This window comes from Elephas maximus, chromosome 7 (assembly GCF_024166365.1).
Source record: "Elephas maximus indicus isolate mEleMax1 chromosome 7, mEleMax1 primary haplotype, whole genome shotgun sequence".
Taxonomy (NCBI): Eukaryota; Metazoa; Chordata; class Mammalia; order Proboscidea; family Elephantidae; genus Elephas; species Elephas maximus.
In genome coordinates this window covers 63,654,548-63,681,172 of record NC_064825.1, presented here as the reverse complement: position 1 = coordinate 63,681,172, position 26,625 = coordinate 63,654,548, and the positions used below count along the sequence as shown (strand labels likewise).

Below are 26,625 nucleotides of genomic sequence, written 5' to 3'. Positions count from 1 at the left end.
GTATAAAACACCTGTCTAATTAGATGTTAACTGTTGTTCTCTGTTTCCTTTGCCAGTCACTAAGAGGGTAATAGTCAATTTGGGTTGGGTATTATGCTTGATGAAAACCCTGGTGGCGTAGCAGTTAAGTGGCTGCTAACCAAAAGGTCAGCAGTTCACATCCACCAGGCGCTCCTTGAAACTATATGGGCAGTTCTGCTCTGTCCTATAGGGTAGCTATGAGTCGGAATCAACTCAGTGGCAGTGGGTTTGATTTTTTCTTTGTTTTTTTTTTTTTTTTTAATTATGCTTGATAAGTGTTAAAGACCACGGTTATATCCTTCATGGGATTGGTATACGGCAATGATGCCAAAAGTCTTCTCTACCTTTTTCAACCTTAGAGTGTTTTTCAACCTTCGAGTTGTAATTTCTTTTATCCCAAATCTAGAATAATTTTCTCTTTATCACCAGTTTTAAACAATTTGATTAGTACATGACTTGGTGTAGTTTTCTTCATGTTCTTGTACTTGGGGTTTATGGAGCTTCTTGGATCTGTGAGTTTATGATTTTCATCAAATTTAAGAAAATTTTGGCTATTATTTCTTCAATTTTTTTTTTGTCTTCCCATCTTTGGGGACTCCAAATTCACATGTTAGATTGCTTGATATTGTCTATAACTTACTGATGCTCCGTTTGCTTTTTCAATGTTTTTCTCTCTGTTTTATTTGTATAGTTTCTATTACTGTGTCTTCAGATTCAGTAATTGTTTTTTCTGCAGCATCTAATTTGCTCTTAATCCCTTCCAGTGTAATTTTTTATAAAATTGTAGGCATTGTATTTTTCTTCTCTAGAAATTTGATTTGGACCTATTTCGAATATCTTCCATGTCTCTACTTAATATGCTCAATCTTCTTGAATGTAGTTATAATAACTGTCTTAATGTTTGTTTCTACTAATTCTATCATGTGTGTCATTTCTAGGTTGATTTTGATGGATTGATTTTTTTTCTTTTCCCTGTGGATTGTATTTTCCTGCTTCTTTGTGTGCTTGTTTAAAATGGCATGGCAGCATCAGACCTGTTCTAACTTCACAGGAGGGAAGAGAAAGAACCAAAATCATTAGCCCAGGGCTAATTCCTGTGAGGTGGAAGTCAGATATACCTCTGCCCTCCAACCTTTTTACCACCCTTTCCTCCCACAGCATTCTCTTCTTCTCTGCTGGATTCGATAATTCATTGCAGTGGCCACACAGAACTCACAGACCACACTCACAGTTACAGGGTATATTGGAAAGTAAGAGGTAGAATTCAGGATACAGTTCTTCAATCAGAACAGCTTCTTCTCAGCTATGCCTCAGCCCTTTGGCCCCTTGGCCCCTCGGCTCTCCGCCTTGTCTCTGTCCTGCTCAGCCAAGTGTTAGAAAGCTCTTTAAATCTACCACTAAGTGCCTGGAGGCACCCCAATCCACCAGTAAGTGCCTGGAGGCACCCCAATCCACCAGTAAGCCTCAGCCTGAAGGCACTTAACTCTCTTGCTCTGTGGGTCAGCGTACCCATTGTAGCTGTGGGTTGGCATGCCTGCTGTTTCTCTTCTGCTAGACTCTGCTGTGCTTGCCGCCGCTTCTTGCTGTCTCATGCCATTTCTGGTGTTATAGCTCTTTGTCTCCTCTTCAAGCTTAGGGACCTTGAGTCCAAAGGATGTGCTCCGTTCCTGTACTTCTTCTTGACGGTAGTGAGGCCCCCTCAGCCCCCTCTTTTCTGCCTCTGGGATTGGCTCCCTTTAAGCCTAGCGGATAGGAAAACTGACCAGTCCCCTCGTTAGGGTTCAATACACCCTACTTACATGGTCTCACCCCCACAAGGGTTCCATACACCTCATTTGCATTATTAGCAATCTGTCCATTCCTCTCTGTTGGCCAGAGGTACGTTATTTGCATAGTCCCAGACAATCATTTTGTGGGAGTCACAAAGACCATGGCTAGAAGGGCCATATTAAGTAATTCACTGCACTGCAACTTGTTAATATTTTTACTGGATACTTGATGTTGTGAATTTTTTCTTACTGGATCCTTGATAATTTTATATTCTTGTAACTATACTTTGTTCTAGGATACAGTTAAGTTACTTGGAAACAGTTTGATACTTTCAAAGCTTGCTTTAAGCTTTGTTGGGTGTAACTAGAGCAGCCTTTGGGCTAGGGATAATTTTCCCCTACTACTGAGACAAGACCCTTCTAACTACCCAATGTCCCATGAGTTACGAGATTTTCCACTCTGGTGGGAACACAGACTATTCCTGGCCATGTGTAAGCCCCAGGGATTGTTTCCTCTCCTCCTTTTGCATGACTCTTTTCCCAGCTTCAGATGGTTTTCTCATACACATGTGCTGATTAGTACTCTGTTAAAAACTTGAAATGGGGGACCCTCTGCAAATCTCTGAAGCTTTCTCTCTCTGTCTTTCTCCTCCTTGGTTCTCTGCACTGTGAACTTTAGTTGTCTTGGCCTTCCTGGATTCCCAGCTCCATCCTCAATTCAAGGGGTATTGCTGGACTCTGCTTGGATACCCGTTCCCTGCTCTGTGGCCTGGAAATTCTCTAGGCAGTAAGCTAGGATAATCAGTAAGCTTACTTCATGTATCTCTCCTCTCTCGGGGATCACTTTGGCTGCTGTCTGATATCCAGTGTCTGAAAATTGTTGTTTCATATATTTTGTCCATTCTCGAGTTGTTTCAGGTGGATGGGTAAGTCTGGCCTCTGTTATTACATCTTGGTCACAAGCCAGAGTCCAAATCTAGAATGTTTTGAAGACAAAGGAAACCTCCATCTGTGATTGTCCTTTTCATGTATTGTCTGCAGTTAATTTCACATAGACCAGATCTGCCCTCCCTCACAAATGCCTAGACCTCCCATTTTAAGGATTAATGGAAACTGCTGCCTGATTGGTTAGGCCATGGTGGCTGGTGCTGATCATTTAGTCTCACAGCGCTTTTTTGTTGTGAATCCAAATGTTCTCCAGCTCTACACAATTTTTTCTAATAATTACCAAAAGACTTATTTTGTAACTTTTAGTGATACAGCTTTTATCAACTTGTTGTGCTATTAGGTGCTGCCGAATTGGTTTCAAATCATAGCCACTATATGCACAACAGAACGAAACACTGCCCGGTCCTGCGGCATCCTCACAATTGTTGCTGTGCTTGAGCCCATGGTTGCAGCCACTGTGTCAATCCGTCTTGTTGAGGGTCTTCCTCTTTTTCACTGACCATCTACTTTACCCAGTATGATGTCCTTCTCCAGGGACTGGTCCCTCCTGACAACATGTCCAGAGTATGTGAGACAATCTTGTCATCCTTGCTTCTAAGGAGCATTCCAAGACAGATTTGTTCGTTCTTTTGGCAGTCTATGGTGTAGTCAGTATTCTTTGCCAACACCACGATTCAAAGGCATCAATTCATGTTCCATCTTCCTTATTCATTATCCAGCTTTCACATGCATATGAGGCAATTGAAAACACCATGGCTTAGGTCAGGTGCACCTTAATCTTCAAGGTGACATCTTTGCTTTTCAACACTTTAAAGAGGTCTTTTTGCAGCAGATTTGCCCAGTGCAACATGTCATTTGATTTCTTGACTGTTGGTTCTATGGGTATTGATGTGAATCCAAGTAAAATGAAATCCTTGACAACTTCAATGTTTTCTCCATTTATCATGATTTTGCTTATTGATCCAGTTGTGAGGATTTTTGTTTTCTTTATGTTGAGGTGTAATCCATATTGAATGCTGTGGTCTTTGATCTTCGTCGGTAAATGCTTCAAGTCCTCTTCGCTTTCAGCAAGCAAAGTTGCGTCATCTGTATAACTAAGGTTGTTAGTGAGTCTTCCTCCAGCCGTGATGCCCCATTCCTCATACAGTTCAGCTTCTCGGATTATCTGTTCAGCATACAGATTGAATAAGTATGGTGAAAGAATACAACCTTGACACATACCTTTCCTGACTTTAAACCACACGGTATCCTTTTGTTCTTTTGGAATGACTGCCTCTTGATCTATATACAGGTTCTTCATGAGCACAATTAAGTGTTATGAAACTCCCATTCTTTGCAATGTTATCTGTAAATTTGTTATGTTCCACACAGTCAAATGTCTTTGCGTAGTCAATAAAACACAGGTGAACATCTTTCTGGTATTCTCTGCTTTCAGCCAGGATACATCTGACATCAGCAGCAATATCCCTCATTCCACATCCTCTTCTGAATCCTTCTCAAATTTCTGGCAGTTCCCTGTGGATGTACTGGTGCAGCCACTTTTGAATGATCTTCAGCAAAATTTTACTTGCGTGTGATATTAATGATACTGTTCGGTACTTTTTGCGTTCAGTTGGATTACCTTTCTTTGGAATAGACATAAATTTGGATCTCTTCCATTTGGTTGGCCAGGTAGCTGTCTTCCAAATTTCTTGGCATAGACCAGTGAGCACTTCCAGTGCTGCATCCATTTGTTGAAACATCTTGATTGATACACCGTCGATTCCTGGAGCCTTGTTTTTCACAAATGCCTTCAGTGCAGCGTGGACCCCTTCCTTCAGTATCATCAGTTCCTGATCATATGTTACCTCCTGAAATGGTTGAATGTCAACCAATATAAATGTTTATGCATTTCATTTCCTTTTTGAAAACTTCCAATTTTCCTAGATTCATACTTTGTACATTCCATCTTCTGATTATTAATGGATGTTTGTAGCTGTTCCTTCTTATTTTGAGTCATGCCACATCAGCAGGTGAAGGTCCTCAAAGCTTGACTCCATCCATGTCATTAAAGTTGACTCTACTTTGAGGAGGCAGCTCTTCCCCAGTCGTATTTTGAGTATCTTCCAACCTGAGGGGCTCATCTTCTGGCACTGTATCAAACAGTGTTCCGCTGCCATTCGTAATGTTTTCACTGGCTAAATATTTTCAGAAGTAGACTGCCAGGTCCTTCTTCCTAGCCTGTGTTAGTCTGGAAGCTCAGCTGAAACCTGTCCACCATGGGTCACCCTGCTGGTATTTGAATACCAGTGGCATAGCTTCCAGCATCACAGCAACATGGAAGCCCCCACAGTACGACAAACTGGCAGAGTCGTGGGAGTTTATCAACTTACATACTTAAAAGTGACATCAGTTTATATCATAAGTACTGCTAATGCAGCCTTTCCTTCCAAATCTTCCTTTTACCATTTCATGTATCAGTGATCCCCACAGTGCTGTTAATGGGAAAAACATGGCCCAGTTCAAGAGCTTATTTGCATGGTAGACTTTGCAGATTTCTAAAGTTACTTGTGAAATTCAAAAGCATCCCAAGATTCAGAGAATCAAAGTTGTGGCTACAGAAGAAGGGTAAGAACCATCTATTTCTGTTTTCACGCTTGCTGATTGAACTCAGACATTGCATTATCAGTGGTTGTAAAAACAAAATCAGATTCAAATCTTAAAAACAACAACGGAAGTCTAGCAGCACAAGATACAATGGAGATGTGGCAGATAGTCTGGACAGTAATAGGTATGAAAAAGACAGCATTTTAGTTGATTGTGAGTTCTGTTTGACTCAGTAGATGACTGTTGGAATATCTAAAGTGATCTTAGCATGCTTCAATAGAAACAGCAAATACAGAAGAGACGTTTCATCCATGACTTCTTACCACTCACATCCAATTAGTTACTAAAGCCCACCGTTTCTTCCTTCTAGGTATTTTTCACATCTTTTCTTCTCCTCCATTCTGTCTCTGTTCTTTGCCTCACATCTGCCCTCTGTAACTTGTTGATGTTGTTACCTGTCGAGTTGGCCCCTGATTCAGGGCGACCCCATGTGTTACAGAGTAGAACTACTTCTTAGGGTTTTTCTTGGCTGTACTGTTTATGGAAGTAGTTCCCCAGAACTTTCTTCCGTGGACTGCTGGGTGGTTTTAAACCACTAACCTCTTAGGTCAGCAGTTGATCACAAACCATTTGTACCACCCAGATTCCTTTTCCCTGTGTAACTAGGGGTCAGCACAGTATAGCCTACTAGCCAGATCTGGCCTACTGCCTGTTTTTGTGTGGCCCGTGAACTGTTTTTTTATATTTTAAATGGTTGAAAAAAATTTTTAAAAACTATTTCATGACGTGAAAATTATATGTGGAACTCAAGTTTCAAAGCCCATAAATAAAGTTTTGTTAGAACACAGCTATGTTCATTTGTTTATTATGACTGCGTGTGCACTACAACAGCAGAGCTGAGTAGTTGTGACAGAGACAGAGTGGCCAGCAAAGCTGAAAGGATTTACTATCTGGCCCTTTACAGAAAAAGTTTACAGACCACTACTCTATTCTACTGTTAAGAGTATTCATTTAGAAATGCAAAATTGATGATATCACACACCTCTCCCCTATCCCGACACCAGCTTTAAAATCTTCAGTGGCTCCTCGTTGCATGTGGGAAAAAAAAATCCAAACTCCTTAGCATGATATCCAAGACTCTTTCCATCCTGGCCCCAACCTATTCTTTCTAGCCTCACACCTTAACGCTCCACTCATCAGCTCTCTACCAAGTTCCCGGTGCTATTAACACCAAGGCATTTGTTGTTACTTTAACAGCCAGTACTGTTTCAGGCTTTGGAGTCTTTGCAAGCACTGTGTGTTCTGCCTGCTCTTCCTCACATCCTCTACCCGTAAATCCCCGTTTAGACATCTAGACCTGGCTTCAGTGTCACCTCCTCAGGGAGTGTTCTTCAGGCAGAGGCTACTCTCCTCTGTAGCCCCACGGCATTTTGGGCATGCCTCTTCTATTATCACTTATCACATGATGTTATACCACACTGTGAGTTCCTGGAAGGCAGAGTCTATGTCCTAGGCTTATCTGTTCCTCTAGTATCCAACACAGTATCTTGTACAAAATTTCAGTGAATAAATGAATGATTAAGATTGTGATAAGATTTCCACTATGTGTATGTATATGTAATACATAACATTTTTAAAGATTCTCAGCTATATAATTTGCCTTTTTTTATATCTATATAATGCCAGAGAATGTACCTTGTGATGGAGCTTTGTGAGGATGGAGAACTGAAAAGAATTCTGGATAGGAAAGGGCGTTTCTCTGAGACGGAGACAAGGTGGATCATTCAAAGCCTTGCATCAGCGATAGCGTATCTTCACGATAAGGGTAAGAAGAGGATCATCCAACTCATTGACCCCATGAGTGCAGAGAACACTTCTGTTTAAGAGGAGTTGTATTCAAGATTCGTAGTCACATAAGTAACGCCTGCTAACACAGATGTTATCTTTAAAAACCAAATTTAAACATTATTCTAATTGCTTTATTATTCTTGGATGTTAGTGCTTTTCCTCTCCTGCTTTCTTTCGTTCAAGATTAGTTTGACCTACATGTGACTTTACAATTTTCTCATTTCACCTAATGAGAAAAAACTTTGTTCTGGACAGGTGATGTGACGTGGTTAAGTGTGGCGGAAGTGACACTGGGATCCAGTGGTTCATTTAGCGTATACTTACTGAGCACCTGCTGCATTGTGGCTGGCCCTAGAGCTATCAAAATTAAAAGACAAGGCCCCTACCCTCAAGGAATTTAGACTGGTGGTAGGTTGAGCATGGAAAACATCATAATTCCACATGATAATTTTTCTAACAGAGAAACATACAAGGTCTGAGGAGCATAAATGCCTCATTTGTTTTGGAAAGTCAGAGAAGGCTTCACACAGGAAGCAACGCTTGAGCTGAGGAATACAAACTCAGAAAAAAGGGGGAGAGCTTTCCGGGAAGAGGTAAAAAAATTTTTGGAAGAATAGGGAACTGAAAGCTGAATATTATACTAATGTCATTTTTCCCACATTAAGCTGTAAATGTAGTACAGTTCCAAAAATTAACAGAATTTTTCATGGAACTTGATAAAATTATTTTGAAATGGGGGAGAATAGCCAAGAAAACAATGAAGAAGAACAACAGTGGAGGCTGGGGCTTGCCCTATCAAGGATCAAAATACAAAGTTACATTTATGTAAGAAGAGAAAAGTGGAGCAATAGAAACAATAAAGATTACAAAAACAAAGGCTGGGAACTACAAATGGTTAGGTATAATGGCCATCCCAGGGCTCATTCAACTACATTTCCCCAACAATTAGACAAATAACGTTTTAAGCCTATGGAAATGATCCTTATGGATATGAACTGAATTAGCTATTTGCAAAAGAAGTTTGGTACATGATTATTCAGAGAGGAGGGGCATTGGAGGTGGGCCTCGAAGGGTGAATAGGAGGTCACCAGCCAGAGCAGGGCCACAGTGACCATGTACATAAAAATCCTACCTGAGCTCTGACATGTTCAACTGGAGATTTGTGTCTCAAGGGTTTTTGTTGGATTGTTTTTATTTTTAACATATAAAGAGTAGGAAAATGTTTGTTGTTGTAGAAAAATATACCGAAATAAGTACCATGGTTTGTGTATGTGTAATTAAGTTGCGGAATGTTAAATGTCCATATTGGCAGCAAACATAAGCATAGAGGTAAAGAAGTAATTCTCTATTTGAAGACCTAGGGATATGGAAAACATTTCTAGGCTTGTGACTAAGATTGTCTCCCTCATCCTGGGAATATCTAACCTTGGGCAGGATCCTCCTCCACACTCACCAGGCCGTTCTTCAGGGAGAGCAGCCAGTGGGGCAGCGGGGGAATGGGTAGATGGGGGCAATCCAAGAAAAACGACTCTTTAAGGTTAGGGCAGAATTATACTTGGCTCTCCTGAAATTTTCCAACAGTGGACATTAATTTGTCAAATATACTTTCTTCTTCTATTTGTGTTCCCTCTAATTATTTTCCCATTATTGATTTCATGTGATTTGTTGTTTATTTTCTTGGTAGATATAGTACATAGAGATCTAAAACTGGAAAACATAATGGTTAAAAGCAGCTTTATTGATGCTAACGATGAGATGAATTTAAACATAAAGGTAAGATCTGAGAGATGGTGGTAAATATTTGCCTGTACACAGTTTGATGACAAAGTGGGAAGGTACATCTTCTTTTTAGATACATGTTGGTAGTTTTTGAGCAGCCAGAATATAAATGGTTTATGCTAAAAAAAATTTCACAAAAGAGGTTGTAACTGACGAGTAACTTTACAAGTTAAATGGTGCTACTGAGTGCTTTTTTAAAGTACACATTCATTTGGATAGTTCTAAATCAAGCAAACAGGTGCTGTGAATTCCAATTAATTTCAAAATTATGCTTGGTAATGTGATGTAAATACATTCCAGATTTAGGGAAAAGCACACCTACACTGTGCCTTTGACTGTACTAAAGTCTGTATTCCTCATTGAGAAATTGCGTAGGTATTAATATTTATGTGCTAAACACAATTAATCTGCCAAGTATTTATTCTTGAAGATGTTATTCAAATTAAATGTTCCTTAATGTCAAATAAATGACAGGATACATTATTTATTACTTAGCACTTTAGTAGTGGCTGGTTCAAGGTACATGAATGTGTTAATTTAGGAATAAAATGTTGTCTGTGGGTAACTCGCTCTGTTGCAGAAGCTAAATCCCTACGTAATATAAATAGGTTTAATAGTGTTGTTTTACCAGAGTAAGTGCTCTCGAATAGTTTTATTGTAAACTCCATGCGGGCAGGAATTGTGTGTATCCTATTTTTTTTTTTATTTACTGTTGAACTAGAGTAGTGCCTGAAACATAATATGGGCTTAATTAACATTGGTGAATGAAGGAATAAAGGCTCGACAATTTTATTGAATTGTGAAACTTTTTGTATCATTGATATCTGTATAAATTTTCAGTGGAGAAAGATGTATCATCATGCTCCAAGTGGGATATCTGTGCAAACTCCTGGAGAAATTGTTTCATCTGTTTAGAAAAATTGTGACATCACGTGTTAATAGTCACCTTTTCTTACTCCATAAAGCACTGGAAACTTTGCATTCAGTGGCTGTGCACCAAGAGCCTGTCTTTGGTTGTTTGCTCAATAAATGTACCGATTTTTCTGCTTTCAGCCCAAGGCTGTTTCAACTTGGGAAACAAGACCAAGGGCACATACTGAATGTTTAATGACCACATGTTTAATGACCAAGATTTAGAACTGAGCAGAAGACTGCCGTTGCAGCAGTAGGCCTCCAGTGTATTTGTAGCTGGGTGTTTTTTTCATGTTAATTTGCTTCTCGTAGTTTTTAGTAGTCTCTCGAATAGTTTTATTATAGTGTAGCAATTATTGTAATTAGTATACTCTGGAAACACAAAGCAAATAATAGTAAAGGAAAGATAGTATTTACCAACCTTAAATAACTATAAAAAATAACGGAGTTTCAGCAAATGCTGACAAAGATAATGATTTGCATTTTAAGGTGGCTTAAACTGGGACATAGCTTGAATATGAGAATAACAGATGATAAACATACTAAGGCCAGAATGTATTTTACAGTGAAAGAACTTAAAAAACCCAAACTTTATCTGAAAAAAGTTAATGCCTTCTTTCAAGATGCTACTTTCTATGTTGAACTGATGCATTTAATTAGAGGGCATGAGCGATCAATGTCATGGGTGTTTTTTGAAGATCTGAGGAACCAAACTTCCCTTTACCAGGTTTCTTTTCCACACAGAGGGGTGGGTGGAGAGGGAAAAGCCAGATCCTTACTAGTAATACAAGTGAGGACATTCTCCCACCCTCAAGAATCCCTGCATTAAATACAGTTATGATGTGGTGGAAATCCTGTCATGAGAATCAGTGAGTTCTGGGATATAAAAACAGATGACTGTGCCTGAATTTCTTCTTCTTCTAGGTGACTGATTTTGGCTTAGCAGTGAAGAAGCAAGGTAGGAGTGAAGCCATGCTGCAGACCACATGTGGGACTCCTATCTATATGGGTAAGTTAGTAGACTTACAATGATTTTTTTATATGTATAAAAGTTGTTATTGTTGGGTGCCATCGAGTCGATTTTCAACTCATAGTGACTCCATGTGACAGAGTGAAACTGGCCCATGGGTTTTCTAGGCTGTTGGACCCCTGGTGGTACAGTGGTTAAGAGCCCGGCTGCTAACAAAAAGGTCAGCAGTTCAAATCCACCCTTCTGCTGCTTGGAAATACTAATGGGGTTGCTATGAGTCAGAATTGACTCGACAGCAATGGGTTTAATCTTTATGTGGAGCTGCTGGGTGGGTTCAAACCTCCAGCCTTTTGGTTGGCAGCGGAGTGTTTAACCATTGTGCCACCAGGGCTCCTTATGTATAAAAGCAGAGCAACTAATATGGATTAAAACTTGAGCAATTTTATTTTGGTGTCATGACTTAATGGCCCTGATTGAGCTACTTTATCTTTTCTTAGTTCAAACAATTTCAGTTGTTTTGGTGTTTTTCTCAGAGCTTCCGTATTCAAAGATTTTTGTAATTTTTATTGTTTCTCTGAGTTCTTCCTTAAGTTGTTTATATATCTTAGTCATACCACAAACTTGTTTTTGTTAATTTATGCTAAAATTATATGTGCATTTTGGTTCTTTGTCATCAAACAATATTTCATAAAGAGTACTGATTAAATATATTTTGTAAAGCAGCAATTTCTAAATGTGTTTTTAGCAGCTTTATTGAGGCATAATTTAAACGAAAAAAGGGTGTAATTAGATGATTTTTTAGTACATTTCCAAAGTTGTATAGCCATTAACACAGTCCAGTTTTAAAACTTTTCTGCTTTAAAAAGTTTCCTTAAACCCATTGGCACTCAATCCTATTCCCATCCCAGACCCAGAGAACTAGCGATCTGCTTTTTGTCTCTCTAGATTTACCTTTTCTGGACATTTTTTATAAATGGAATCACATAATGTGTAGTCCTTTGCATCTGTTTTCTTTCACTCAGCATGATGTTTTTGAGGTGCATCCCTGTTGTAGCATGTATCAGGAGTCTGTTCTGTCTTTATTGTTGGATAGTTTTTATTGTAAGGATATGCCACATTTTGTTTATCTATTCATCAACTGATGGACACGTGGACTGTTTTCAGTTTGGGGCTATTATAAATAAAGCTGCCATGGCCATTCATGTACAAGTCTTTGAATGGACACGTTTTCACTTTTCTTGGGTAGCTACCTAGGAGTGGAATTGCTGGGTCATGTGGTAAGTTTTTTTTTTTTTTTTATGGTAAGTTTATGTTTAGCTTTTTAAGAAACCGTCAAACTATTTTCCAAAGTGACTATAACATTTTACCTTCCCACCAGCATGTATGAGGGTTCCAGTTTCTTTACATCCTTATCAACACTTGATATTACGTATCTTTTTTATTATAGTCATTCTAGTGGGTATGAAATGGCATCTTATTTTGGTTTTTAATTTTAACGTTCTTAATGGCTAACGATACTAATTATCTTTTCATATGTTTATTCACTTGTATATCTTTTTTGGTAAAATGTCTATTCAAATCTGTACTCACTGAGATGATCGTATTTTTTTTCTCTTTAAATTTATTAATGAAGTAATTATATTAATAGAGATTTTAATGTTGAACCATTCCTGCACTTTTGGATTAAGCCTCCTTTGATGTATTACACTGCCGTATTTAGTTTTTCACCACTTTCTTTGGTATCTTTGACTGTAACTTTCTTTTTTTTGTGCTACACTTGTCTATTTTAATGTTAAGGATATACTGTTGTTGTTAGTGGCCATCGAGTCAATTCTGACCTGGGGTGACCCTAGGTGTGCAGAGAAGAACTCTCCATAGGGTTTTTAAGTCTGTGATCTTTTGGAAGCAGATTGCCAGACCTGTCTTTTGAGGTGCCTCTGGGTGGGTTTGAGCCACCAACCTTTTGGCTGGTAGTCAAACACTTAACCATTTGCACCACCCAGGGATCCAGGGTTATGCTAGCCCCATTAAAAGAAATTTTAAAGTTTCCACTTTTTCTGTGCCCATGAACTGTTTAAATAATGTTGCTGTTGTTATCTGCCATTGAATCAGCCCCTAACTCGTGGTGACCTGATGCACAACAGAATGAAACACTGTCTGGCCCTGTGCCATTCCCATGGTTTTTTGCAAATTGGACCATTGTGAGCCAGAGAGTTTTCATTGGCTGAATTTTGAAAGTAGATGGCCAGGCCTTCTTTCCTAGTCCCGCTTAGTCTGGAAGCTCCATTGAGACCTCTTTAGCATTATAGCAACACCCAAGCCTCCACTGACAGATGGGTAGTGGCTGTGCATGAGGCACACTGGCCAGGAATTGAACCTGGGTCTCCTGCATGGAAGGGGAGAAATCTACCACTGAAAAATCAAAACAAAAAAAAAAACCACTGAACCACCACTTAAATAATAGAAATTATCTATTCCTTAGTGGTTTGATGAAATTTCCCCTTAAGTTTTTTTTTTTGCAGGCGGGGTTGGGGGGGAGGTTGTGGTGCCCTTTGGAAGATAGAGTTTTTATTATGTTTTCAATTTATACTAGGTAAGGATGGTGCAGGACCGGGCAGTGTTTCGTTCTGTTGTGCATAGGGTCGCTATGAGTCGGAACCAACTCGACAGCACCTAATAGCAATGACAACAATTCAAGTTTTCTACATTTTCATGAATCATTTTGATAATTTATATATTCCTAGAAAATTGTTCTTTACATTGAGATTTTAAATTTTGTTGGTGTGTATATGCATATTGTATTCAAGTTATAATGTTCAGATTCTCCTCTATATCTGTGGTTATATTCCTCTATTCCTAAATTTTAGAAGGCAGTACGATGTGGTGTTAGCAGTATGGCCTCTGGAGTCACCTGCTAACTCAGGAATCCAACTCCCCCGCTTACTAGCTAGGTATCCCTGGGCAAACGGCTTAACTGCTTTTGTGGCAGTTTCTCCATCTGTGTAATAGGGATTATGTCATTCATCTATCAAGTGTTTTTTTGAGGGCCTACTTTGTGTCAGACATTATCCTAGGTATTGGGGGTACAACAGTGACAAAACAAGATAAAAAAATAAAATCTCTGATATGTTGGAGATAGGTGTTAAGGAAGAAAAATGAACAGGGAGGGGGATAGGAAGTATTGACGATGATCCTATCAGCTGTTGTTAGGCTGATGTGAGAATTAAATGGGAAAATATATGTAAAGCATTTAGCACAGTGCTTGGCACTTGGTGCTCAATTTTAGCTCTTGTAGCAATAGTAATAATTTTTTCTTACCAGATTTGTTAGTGGTTAGTATAGTTTATTGGGCTCAACCAACTCAAGTATAATGTTATTTGCTTTGCTTTTTCATTAATTTCTACTTTGATCTTTCTAAATTCCCTCTCTCTGTTTTCTTTTGGTTTATTTTTTAACTTCCCAAGTTGAATGTTTATTTATTTTTAGCTTTCTTGTTTCTCAATAAATGCATTGAAAGCTGTATATTTTCCTTCTTTGACCATTTCTTTTGCTACACAATGTTCTAATTGACTTTAATTTCTTAATAGATTATAATTTTAGTTTTAGTCTTCTTCTTTAACCCAAAGATTATTTAGAAGTGCTTTTAGATTTTTGCAGGTGGTTGGGCTGTGTTTGAGTATGTGCTCTCCTGAATATGTGCTAGTTTTCCCTAACCTTTTGTTTTTCTGTCTGGCCCTCTTCATTGTAGTAGGTAACTGTGGCTTATAGGTTTTCAACTTTAAGGAGCTGATTGAAATTTTCTCTGTTATTGATCAGTTTTTATAAATTTTCCATTGGGTATTCAAAAAGTATGTATATTCTTGGGTTATTGACCATAAAAATTTCAGTGTACATGTATCTATTAAATCTAATCTGATACTTTTATGATTCAAATTTTCCCTATTGTTATTTATTTTTTTGTTTTCTTCTTTTGTTTTCTAAGAGAGAGTTATTAAAGTCACCCACTAAGGCATGGCCTTGGCAGATTCTTTTTGTATTTTTAGTAGTTTTTAAAAAATCTACTTTATTGAAATATAATTTACATATAGTGACATGCACAAATATTAAATGTATAGTTTGCTGAGTTTTGACAAGTGCATATATTTATGTAATTATCACCCTGGTGAAAATACAGAACATTTCTATCACTGCAGAAAGTTCTTTTGTATCCCTTTCAGTCAAACCCCTTAGTCTTTGCCCTCAATCCCAGCAACCACCATTCTGATTTCTATCATCATAACTTAGTTTTGTTTGTCTAGAACTTTATATAAATTAAATTATACAGTATATTCTCTTTTGTGTCTGTCTTCTTCTGCTCCACATAATGATTTGAGAGTTATCCTTGTTGTCCTATCAGTTGTTTGTTCACTTTATTGCTGAGGAGGATACCTAGTTCATTGCTGTTTTGTCTACTTGATACATAAAGTTTTGTCATTGTTTTATCCTATTTGGGAAAAAGCTACTTTAGATTCAGTTCATATCCCTCTGTTGGCAAAAGACATCTGGTCGGTAGTTACGTGGGGAAAATATATCCAAGCACACTGAGCTTTATGCCTGCTTATTAGTTGTCTACCCTGATAACAAGTGAGAGAAAAAGAGAGAACACAGATGGTTTGCGGAGCCTTGCTGACTTCCTAAATGGCTTGTTGGCACAGGTCTAAAGTGTTATCTGGCCCTTGCTTTCCTATAAGGGCTGTGATGACAGTGCAAGTGGAGATACAGTCCTGGTAATTAAGATGATTCTGAAAGAGTGAGGACCAGTAATTCCGAGCCCCTCTGTGTGGTGCACCTAATAGAGATGTGTCATTGACTCAATCTTAGAATTTTCCCTGGTCCTAGATGCAGCCATGGAGCAGCTTCAACATTAATGAGTCAATATTTAAAGATTTTAAGTAGAGTTCCAAAATATAAGTAGTTGCTTAAAGGAAAATATTAATTTTTAATGATTTGGAGACTGATTACCCAGTTTGTTAGTTATAGTTTAGCCTTATTCCTCTGTTTACCTTTTGACTCCTTTTTAGTTTTTTTTAAACAATAGGTAGAGGGAAGGAGAGTAAATGAAATTCCATCTGGCTCATTTTGCTTTTAGTAGTTATTGTAAAAGATGTGTGTGTGTGTAGGTAGGGGAGAGTGAAAGTGTTTTCTAAAATAAAAACATACCTTTTGTGTGGGAGGCATTCTGCAGCTGGGTAACTTTAGGCAAAGCATTTAATGTATCTGAACCTTAGTTTCCTCATTGGAAAGGTGAGTCAAATGCCTGCATACTCAATTTCACAAAATTCTTCAGCAGACCAAATAACGTAATTTATACAAAAATTCTCTGGAAATTTTGAAGTTCTTTTGATATGTATATGTCCTATATACACACATTTTATTTTTATGTTTATATATGTTTTACTCTTCTTTTTCTTTAATGAAGATCTTATCCCTAGTTGTAGAGGAACAATAGACACATTCCTGAAATATCACATGTGATTTTTTAAGAATATAGCCGTTACGGAAAAAAAAAAAAAAGCTAGTCATTAAAAAATGAGATACCTTGAGAAGTTTGTATACTGTTTCTCAGCGTAGTTTGTGCTGCTTGAGAAGGCTGTTTAAAGGAATCCCATCGTGAACACCTTTGTAAGCAAGGAGCACAGAGCAGGGGAGTCAGGCGTACCTGGACCCTAGTCCTTATCCTGTGACTAACTGGTGTTTTGACCCATTCATGTCTTAGGAGCTCCCTCTTTGTCTTGGTTTTCTCATTTAGAAAATATGGAAAATAATCCATATTCTGTCATAGGAGTACTGGGATGTTATTATTGTTATTCTTTTGCTAAAGTGACTTAGAAATATTTATCTTAGTTTTTCTGTGAATTCAGATTTCTACATACTGGGCTTGCTTTAAATTATATCCACTTATGGCACACATTCAGTTCTGTTTTTGGAAAAGAACTGAAATATTGTTTTCTTCTACTATAAATGTACAATCTTTGCAAAATCATTTAACAATTTCAAAGGAATAAGAGTAGCACATTTAGTTATACAGTTTGTGCCATTGTTCCATTGGAAACTAAATGACGGGAGTGAGGACACAGCGACATCAGTTGTTAAGGCCTGTACATTATTCATTTAACATCTGCTGTTGGTTGTTTTTTTCCCCTGTGGGGGAATAAATTAGAACACCTCAGCACATTTTTCAGGCTTTGTGTTTAAGCATTTAAAAGTCATTTATTGTATTATTAATATTATTTTATTTCTGCTTGTTCGGCAGCACCTGAAGTTATCAATGCCCACGACTATAGCCAGCAGTGTGACATTTGGAGCATAGGTGTCATAATGTACATGTTGTAAGTAGCCTGCGAAATATAGTTAAAAACGAATGGATAGTCTAACAGTAGAATTACATAGATGTTAAATTAAAACTAAATGATATGTTTTTAAAAAATTGATTTAAAAACCAATTGGGAAGCCATTCTAAAAGCTCTTATTAGTTGTCAGATACATCTATTAGGGTTTTTTTTTTTTTAAGTACTGTACATTTATGACTTGTAGCTTTACTCGTCTATTGATCTATAAATGCAAAAATGCACTGTATGATACGAGCAAAGGGAAAACCTTTCCCTAACACCTTCCTCATCTCTTGTTACAACTCAAAACCTTCTTTGTATTTTCTTGAGAGATTCATTCATAGCCTATGAGGTAGAGGGAGGGACTGGGACCTGGCACTAGGCCCACCGCTGTGCATAGGGCATATGTGGGGAGTGGGTACCAACTAGATAGATGTGGAATCCAGGATCTAGGGAATATTTAGAGTTCCTAATCTTCTTAATGCTACTGAAAACTCCAGTCATCCTTGCTCTTCCTTCTCCCTCAGGCTGAAGATACAGTTAAACATCATGTCCTGTTCATTTTTCCTTTGAAATGTCCACACCTGTTCTTTCATTTCTCTTCACCCTTATCATTTCTCCTTATGGTCCCTTTTTCTGGAATATTTCAGTGCCTTTCTTACTATTCTCCTTGCCTCTGGTTTCCCCAGTCCATCCTTCACACTGCTGCCAGAGCCATCTTTCTTAACCACGGTTATTTATACTACTTTCCTTAATCATAAATGTATATATTCGACTTTCCTGATAATTCCCCATTGCTACAAAAAAAAGTCAGAGTATCCTGGCATGGCATAGCATACCAAGTCTTTGGTGACCTGGCTCCAGCATGCTTTTCCAGTCTTCTGGTTGGGCATGTGTTCTCATGTACTAGCCCTGTGCTGTGGCCACTCTAGGCTGCCTTCATTATTCAAACACACCCTGCATTACATGCCTCTGGGTCTTTGCTCATGCAATACCTTTTACCTAGACTGTTCTTTTTCTTTTCTACAGACCTCTGTCCTAGATGGGCCCAGCTCATGCACTAACCGTTTCTATTTCCCTAACTCCTACCCTATGCCAGCAGAATTACTATGTTATGTATGTCCTTTTCCACACTCCATAGAGCATTTAAGGAAGCATACAAAAATAAATATAAAATTGTAACATTGAAAGAAAAACAAAATAATAAACAAGATGAGATAGGATAGTTAAGCAGGAAGATTTGCACACACGTAAATTTGATAGAATTAATTTTCTGCTTTTCTGTGTTCTCATAGCACTTGTTTTAGCTGGATTATAATTTCGTAATGTAATTATGTGTATTGTGTCTGTTTTCCTTGCTCTAAATTTCCTGAACGGCAGAGAGCTTACATTATTCATCCTTGTTCCCTACTATCTGGTGGGCATGTAGTCAGTGCTCAGTATATGTTTGTTAAATTGAATTAAAGTGAATAAGAGGCGTTCTGAAAAGTTACTGACCATTGTTCTGCCTCTTGGTGAATATGAACGCTTTTATGTTGATGCAACATTAGTTTTATGGCCACATTGAAGATTTCACTATGCACTACCTTTTCCAGATCATTTCTAAATATTGACATCACAGTAGTTACATTTTCACAGTTCTGTGAAATGGAATACACAGGCAGTGGAAATTGGATGATGTGACTAGCTCTACCTCAGCTGGTCCACACACATCACTGCTTAGATTGCATAAAGTATAAACGTACTCCCCAAATTTTTGATCATTGTTTTGTGCTGATTAGAATTATAGCACAAGTCTGAGCCTTAGTTTTTAACTAAAATATAGCTATTTTAAATTAGTATTTTATAATCTCAAGGCATTCCAGTCAACACAAGTCAAACATATTACGCGTAGTCTAATATGACACATTTATGTGATGTTTGCTGCCTTCTGCTTGGTTTGAATCTGATAGTGTATTACATAATTTAAAAATCTTTCTCTTTCTAAGGATGTAATTTTAATTTTTCTGCTTCAGAGTATCACAACGACATCTTCTTCTCTTTCCGGTAGACCCTTACTTAGCTAATCAGTGTGTATTCGTTAATCTGTTTGAGCCCAGTGGTCTTGCACATAATTTCCTTCACCAAGAGCACAAACATATTACCATCTTGGGGGGCAAGGGGGTTCTTTTCTTGTTTACCAGTTACCTGTGATTCATTTCTACTTAATTGGACAATGATAACATACTTTCTTGAGGTGAAATTAACATAAATAACTACTCTTTATGGTTATTGTCCTCTGCTGTTCTGATACGTATGGATGCAACGGAAAATAATAGGAAGGCTTTAAGAGGCATTTTTCATGTCTTGGTCCTCTTTTCTGGATGTGCAGAAAATTGTTGTCACAAAATTTCATAATCTGATTGACCAACCATTAGATACATTTATTCGTATGTAAAATTGCAAAGGAAAGAAAAAAAATGGAATTTTAAAAGCGTAGCCCTTAAGCTATAGTTGCGTGCTAGTCAGGCAGTGCAGGAGCAGCTAAGAAATTGGTGCATACCCTTGGTTGATAACAGGCTCAATGAGCTGGGCTTTTGCTGGCCTGTACTTGTTAGAATAGATAGTAATTGTCCATAAGGTCATTTTTCTGGCTTTTTTGTTTTCTGTGGCTCTTTTACTGCATTTTAAAACTAAACAATAGTGAGGCGAGTAAGATGAGAAGAGGGTCAGAATGAGCTGGAGAAATAAAAAAGTATTAGAATATGAGTTTGCAGGGCAGATTGATAAATACTGCTGTCCTGACAAGAACCTATTGGTAATTGAGAAGCTCTTATTGTCCAGCCTCATTTGAGAAGCTACTGGGATGAAAGCAACCTTTTTCCCTAAGGAAGGTCATCACCATCATCATTATCATGAAAAATATTTATCAAATTTAGACTTACTCAGAAAATGTTCATGGGACACATTTTTAGAGAACTTGGGGAAAAATATAACCAAAGAAAATCAGTAAAAAATTAACTTTTAAAAAACTTAGAGATCTTATGCTGAATAATGCCATTTTATTCTTTCAATAATAAAATGGAAAAATATAATCCCGAGAGTTGAAGAACAGATATGCAGAGTTGCCTCTGTGGTGAGTCCAAGTCCAACTTCTGCCTGGTGGTCATTGGAAAAATGTTGTTGTGTACAGGGTTGCCCTCAGATGTTGGAGTTGGTAATAATGGTGATGGCTAACATTCATTGGATGTATTATGAAGAAGTGAACTAAGCTTTTACGTACATCCTTGTAGTGCGGCATGGATTACCTGTTGAAGCAGTAGTTTCGCAGGCTTGCTGTGCTCTTCGTGAACTACAGTACAGTACTTCCTTTGAAAAGATTCTAAAGCACGGAATTCCTGCATTATAGATTATATAAACAAGTCCATGGCTACTTTATACACACTAATGGTTTTACCTGTGTTGGCCATTATGTACACTTAGATTTTAGTCTTCTAGACTGAAGAGTCAAATCCTTCAACTGATTTTCCTCATCTAGATCTTTATTTTATATATTACATTTAAGGAATTTTAATGGCTTTTTTGGCTATGACTCAGAGCCTATAGACTTTCCAAGGGTTATTCTTGGTTTATTCCTGTTATTACTAACACTTGTGCAGTATATTACAGTTGATAAAACTCCTATGTGGTCATGATTTCATTAGACTCTGGTAACTCAGTGTATTTTATTATCAATCCAGTTTGAATTATGCACTTTAAGGCATTTCCTTACCTTTGCTCACTCTGAAGTATATCTCTTCTATTATCTGCCCTTGTTACTGTGCACTTAAATTCACATACCTTCCTTATTTTAACCCCATATAAACTTCGTGTTTCCCACCTGGAAGATTTGGGGGTCTTTTAAAAATCTGGAGGTTTCAGTGTTTCAGTCATCTCTCCCAATGTTGAGACATGAGCCTAGCATTGATTTTGGAAAACCGTACTGCTTACATTTCTACATCCAAGAAGTACCCATGTCTTCCTATCCTTTATTAACTATGAAGCACCTCTACTTCCAAGTCCTGTAGAAACTTAATTTTTTAAAAATAATATTTTGTTGTGTTTTAGGTGGAAGTTTACAAAGGAAATTAGGTTCCCCTTTAACAATTTTCATGCAAATTGTTCCATGCCATTGGTTACAGTTTTTACAATGTGTCAGCATTCTCATTGTTTCCACTCTGTTTATTCTGTTTCCACTGATCTAGCCTCCCTTCCCCTCCTTGTCTTCTCATCTTTGCTTTTGGGTAAATGTTGACAGTTTGGGCTCGTTGGTTGAGTTTGGTTGACAGGTGATATTATTTATTTTATAAGCCAATCTGTTATTTGGCTGAAAGAGACCTACAGAAATAGCTTCAAATCAAAGTTCAAAGGTTATCTTAGGGCAATAGCCTCAGGGGTTCCTCTAGTCTCTTTCGGTCCAGTAGGTCTGGCCATTTTTAGGAATTTGAATTTTGTTCTACATTTTTCTCCCATTCTATCTGGGACCTTCTATTGTGTCCCTGGTCAGAACGGTCAGTTGTGGTAGCTGGGCACCATCTAGTTCTTCTGGTCTTAGGTTAGAGGAGGCTGTGGTTTGTGTGGGCTCTTAGCCCTGTGAACTAGTTTCTTCTTGAGCCTTTGATTTCCTTCATTGTCTTTTGCTCCATACAAGTAGAGACCAATAGTTATATCTTAAGTGGCTGCTTTCAAACTTTTAAGACCCCAGACTCTACTCACCAATCTAGGATGTAGAACATTATCTTTGCGAACTATGTTATGCCAATTGACTAAGTTATCCCCCAAGACTATGGTCTCAAGCCTTCTAACCCAGTAAACCAATTCTACGAGTTGTTTGGATGTGTCTAGGAAGCCTCTGTAACTATGCCCCTATGTGAGTTGTTATATGTGTAGATATATACATAGCATACACATATGCCTGAAACTTGATTTTTAATAGCCCTATTTTGATTATTATATATTTTTAATTAAAAAAAAAATTGTTCCCTTTATTGTAGATTATGTGGAGGACCACCTTTTTGGGCAAACTCAGAAGATAAACTTTTTGAATTAATAAGAAAGGGAGAACTACGTTTTAGAGATCCAGTCTGGGATTCCATAAGTGACTGTGGTAAGTATAGATTTCTGTTTCTGTTTGCTAGAGCAAACATAAGTAATATAAGAAACTCAGTCAGTAATTCAAATATTTTAAATCTCTTTTTAGTCATTAAATTTACTTGCGGAAATAAAGCAAACACTATTTACTTGTGCAAATACTGTTATCTTCACTGATCGTTTTTAGTCGGAACTTTCAACAAAAACCGAAAATAGGTATTAAAAATTGAAGAGGAAATTTGCTGATCACCTAACTAATTTTTACTCTAGACCATTATTAGATAACCCAGGCAATAACACCTCATTGTAGGCCTTCAACTTTATTTATTAGCTATCTATACTGATGGCGTGTTTTCTTGTGTCATACAAACCTAATCCTAATAAAATTGAAAAAATGTATTGATATTAACTGTAATTAAGATGAATAAGATTTTCAGGATTTTCCCTTGTTTGCAGCTAAAAGTGCTCTGAAACAGCTTCTGAAAGTTGATCCTGCCCACAGAATCACAGCTAAGGAACTGCTAGATACCCAGTGGATAACAGTAAGTTACAGCATTGCTGCTTTCTTTTCTGTCTGACGTGCTACTATTGCCTGTTTCTTTTTATCTGGCCTTGTAGTTTTATATAGATTCTTTCTAAATCAGTCAGGTGTCTTATCATCTGACAAGTTAAAAAAATAAGTCTTGGCGCATTTCTGAAACGGGCGTTTTCAAACTGTTACTACTATTAGCACAATTATTTATGCATGTTTATGTATTTAAATGATGTTTGCTTTGCTCAGTGTCATGAATTGTCATGTACAGTAGAATAGAGCTAAGAAATGCCCATTATTAAAGCTGTGGAATATTGAAATAATCTGTATTGGTCAGTGATGCAAGGTATTTTTGAGGACTTAAAGCAAGGTCTTCAAACAGTGGTTGTTATTTGAAATCTTGAGTGATTACCATTTGCATATTGCTTTCCCCTATTAGACTAAATGCCTCAAGCATAGACCCTGTGTCTCGCTGATCTTTGTATCTCTGCACCCAGAATGTTACCTGGCCACACTAGCAACTTTGGAAGAGGTTACTACTTTCCTCCCAGTATTCTCTATCTTCTGTGTTTACGAGGATCCCGACTTTTAGCTAGAAACATTGCTATCCACTTAAAAGACCTTGTTGCCCAGCCTTCCTTTCAGCTAGTTATTATGGTCAATAACAGCTAAATGGAAGTGTGTGCAATTTCTGGGAAGTGTCCTTAAATGGAGGAGGGATGTATTCCTCATGACCTTCCCCTTTGTTGGTGACTGGGATGCAGATGTGGTAGCTGGAGTTTGAGAAGCCATGTTAGAGCATAAAGTGGAATCTGTATGCTGAAGGTGGCAGAGAATTAAGATGCAAGGGACCAGGGCTATTAGCTCACAGAGTGGCCATGCCAGCCTCGGATTGCCCACCCCTAAATTTTTTTTTTTTAACTTTTATTGTGCCTTAAGTGAAAGTTTACAAATCAAGTCAGATTGTCATACAAAAATTTATAAACACCTTGCTATATACTGCTAATTGCTCTCCCCCTAATGAGACAGCACACTCCTTCCCTCTACGCTCTCTTTTCATGTCAATTCGGCCAGATTCTGACCCCCTCTACCCTCCCATCTCCCCTTCAGACAGGAGATGCCAGCATAGTCTCATGTGTCTACTTGATCCACAAAGCTCATTCTTCACCTGTATGATTGTCTATCCCATAGTCTAGTCGAATCCCTGTCCAAAGAGTTGGCTTCTGGAATGGTTCCTGTCTTGGGCTAACAGAAGGTCTGGGGACCATGACCTCCGGGGTCATTCTAATCCCAGTCAGACCATTAAGTCTGGTCTTCTTACGAGAATTTGGGGTGTGCATTCCACTGCTCTCCTGCTCCCTCAGGGATTCTCTGTTGTGTTCCCTGTCAGGACAGTCATCGGTTGTAGCCGGGCACCATCTAGTTCTTCTGGTCTCAGGCTGATGTGGTCTCTGGCTTATGTGGCCGTTTCTACTTCTTGGACTCAATTACCTTGTGTCTTTGGTGTTCTTTGTTCTCCTTTGCTCCAGGTGAGTTGAACCAATTGATGCATCTTAGGTGGCCGCTTGCTGGCGTTTAAGACACCAGACACCACTCTCGAAAGTGGGATACAGAATGTTTCCTTAATAGATTTTATTATGCCAATTGACTTAGATGTCCCCTGAAACCATGGTCCCCAAACCACCGCCCCTGCTACGCTGTCCTTTGAAGCATTCAGTTTATTCAGGAAACTTCTTCCACCTCTAGACTTTTTATGTCATGTTTAAGACACTGCAAAATATGCAGCTAAACCTAATCCCAATTAATACAATACTCAATAAATAGTTACTGAATGAATGAATGATTAGTGAATTAATAGGTCTATAAGTATCTCAGAAAATGTCTGAGAACTCAGAGTGGAGATTTCTAGAGATACATGGAAATATTTCTAAGCAGTATTCATCTATGAACTTTTGCTAATTACTAATGTATCTACATGGTATGATTACATCCTAAATGTCAATTAGCATATGGTTACATTCTTAAAAGATCACTCTGACTGTTTTGGTGGGGAATGGCTTATAGATAGGGAATTAGATAACTGTTTGTTGTATTGTTGAGAGAGAAGGATGACTTGCTTGCATAGTGTGGTAGCAGTAGAAATAAAGAGAAATAAATATGAGGTATATTTTAGAGGTATTATTGACAGGGCTTGGTGGTGGATTAGATGGAGGATGGGGACAACAGAAGAATTAAAGATGACTTTTTGATTTTGCCTTAACAGCTGGTTTGTTGGTGGTGCCACTTACTGAGGTGTGAAGGACTGAGAGAAATCAATTTTTTCCCCTGGGGAGGGGTGTGAATCAAGACTTCCATATTAGGTATGCTAAGTTTGAGATACCTATTAGATTTCCAAGTGAAGATATCAAATAGGTAATTGAATACATGAGCTTGGAATAAAGGAGAAGTCTGAGCTGGAGATATAAATTTGGGGATCATTTACATATAGATGCCATATAAAGCTAATTGGCTGAAGAGATAAATTAGGAAGAAAGTACATACAGAGAGAAGAGGTCCCAGGACCAGGCACTATAACATTTAGAGGAGGAGGAGCTAGTAATGAAGGCTGAGAGTATAGCTGATGAGGAAGTAGGAAAATTAGGAGAGTGGTGCCAGGGAAGTTAAGTGAGAAAAATGTTTGATAAAGTAAGAGCAATCAACACCGAGGTGCATGCCGCTGAGAGGTCAAGGTGGAAAATGAGAAGTTTCTACTAGACTGGCCAACAAAGAGGTTGATAGTGACCTTTGAAGGCTCAGATAAGTTAGATACCATGAATTTATAGTGGTATCACTCTTCTTTTACATTCTTCAACTTCCTTTGGCATTTTCTAATTATTTCTTTGAATAATAATATTTTTTCTTTAAGGGCTAAAAAAAGAGCCTTCTCTCAAGAATGGGTTATGTTTGCCCTCTTCTTTGAATGTGTCAATCTCTCAAAGGATTCTGTGCAATTAGTATTTCTGGCCTGAAGTAATTGTGCAGATGAACTAGCAGCTAGATCATTGTAAGATTATACTGAGTAGGTTTGTAGTACAGTAAAATAAAAGCTGTAAAACAGATGGTCTGCCTTAGAAATGTGTCTCTTTTCAGCATCACATGACATTTGGGTTTGGCCATTTAATTGTTTTCTAATTAGCAAAACTTTATTTCTGGCTTTGGTCATTTTTCCAGAAGTCTCCATTTTTGAGCGTATGTAACATTTCTCTATAAAGTCTTTGCTAAATGGATAGAGAAGCGATACGTAGTATGTACTACATCGAACCTAAGGAGTTTAGTGTGTGGAGTTCGGAGAGTACTGTCATTTTACAAACTTCTAAGAGGCAAAATTCTTTTCTTCTTGACTACTTGAAGTCTTATTTCCTGTAACTCAGAGCCTCTGTTTGAAATAATCTAAAGAAAACATGGCAGTTCTCTCAATACCTTGCTGCTTTGTAACCAGAGCTTATCTTTTGCAATACCTAATACATAGTAGCATTTTTTTTTTCCCCAAAGAGCTTTATCGGGCAAAAGGTTACTGTTGTTTAGCCTGTGTATCGTACATTTGGAAACATGGTTCATATCTGAAAAGTATTCTGAGAAAAATATTAATTGCTTCTCGCTGTACATTTAAGTGAATGGGATTTAAAGTAAAACACATATTGTCATTCTGATTTCAAAAGTTAGATGTTAGATGCAAGGAAAAATAGCCAAGAAATGACTTTCCTACAAAGGAAGAGCTTGATGATGCCACCCATTGCCAGGAAC

The 26,625-nt window shown here is 37.9% G+C and overlaps 1 protein-coding gene across 8 annotated transcripts in view; it reads left to right on the top strand.

Annotated features, from left to right (window-relative positions):
• The window catches only part of STK33 (serine/threonine kinase 33), a 193,996-nt gene that overhangs the window by 127,050 nt on the left and 40,321 nt on the right, over positions 1 to 26,625 (top strand). For all 8 annotated transcript variants that reach the window (XM_049890307.1, XM_049890305.1, XM_049890311.1 and 5 more), the window contains 6 exons: positions 7,011 to 7,149; positions 8,857 to 8,945; positions 10,788 to 10,872; positions 17,126 to 17,201; positions 22,214 to 22,326; positions 22,767 to 22,852. In XM_049890307.1, the coding sequence (XP_049746264.1) occupies positions 7,011 to 7,149; positions 8,857 to 8,945; positions 10,788 to 10,872; positions 17,126 to 17,201; positions 22,214 to 22,326; positions 22,767 to 22,852 (588 nt within the window). The remainder of the gene's footprint in view (positions 1 to 7,010; positions 7,150 to 8,856; positions 8,946 to 10,787; positions 10,873 to 17,125; positions 17,202 to 22,213; positions 22,327 to 22,766; positions 22,853 to 26,625) is intronic.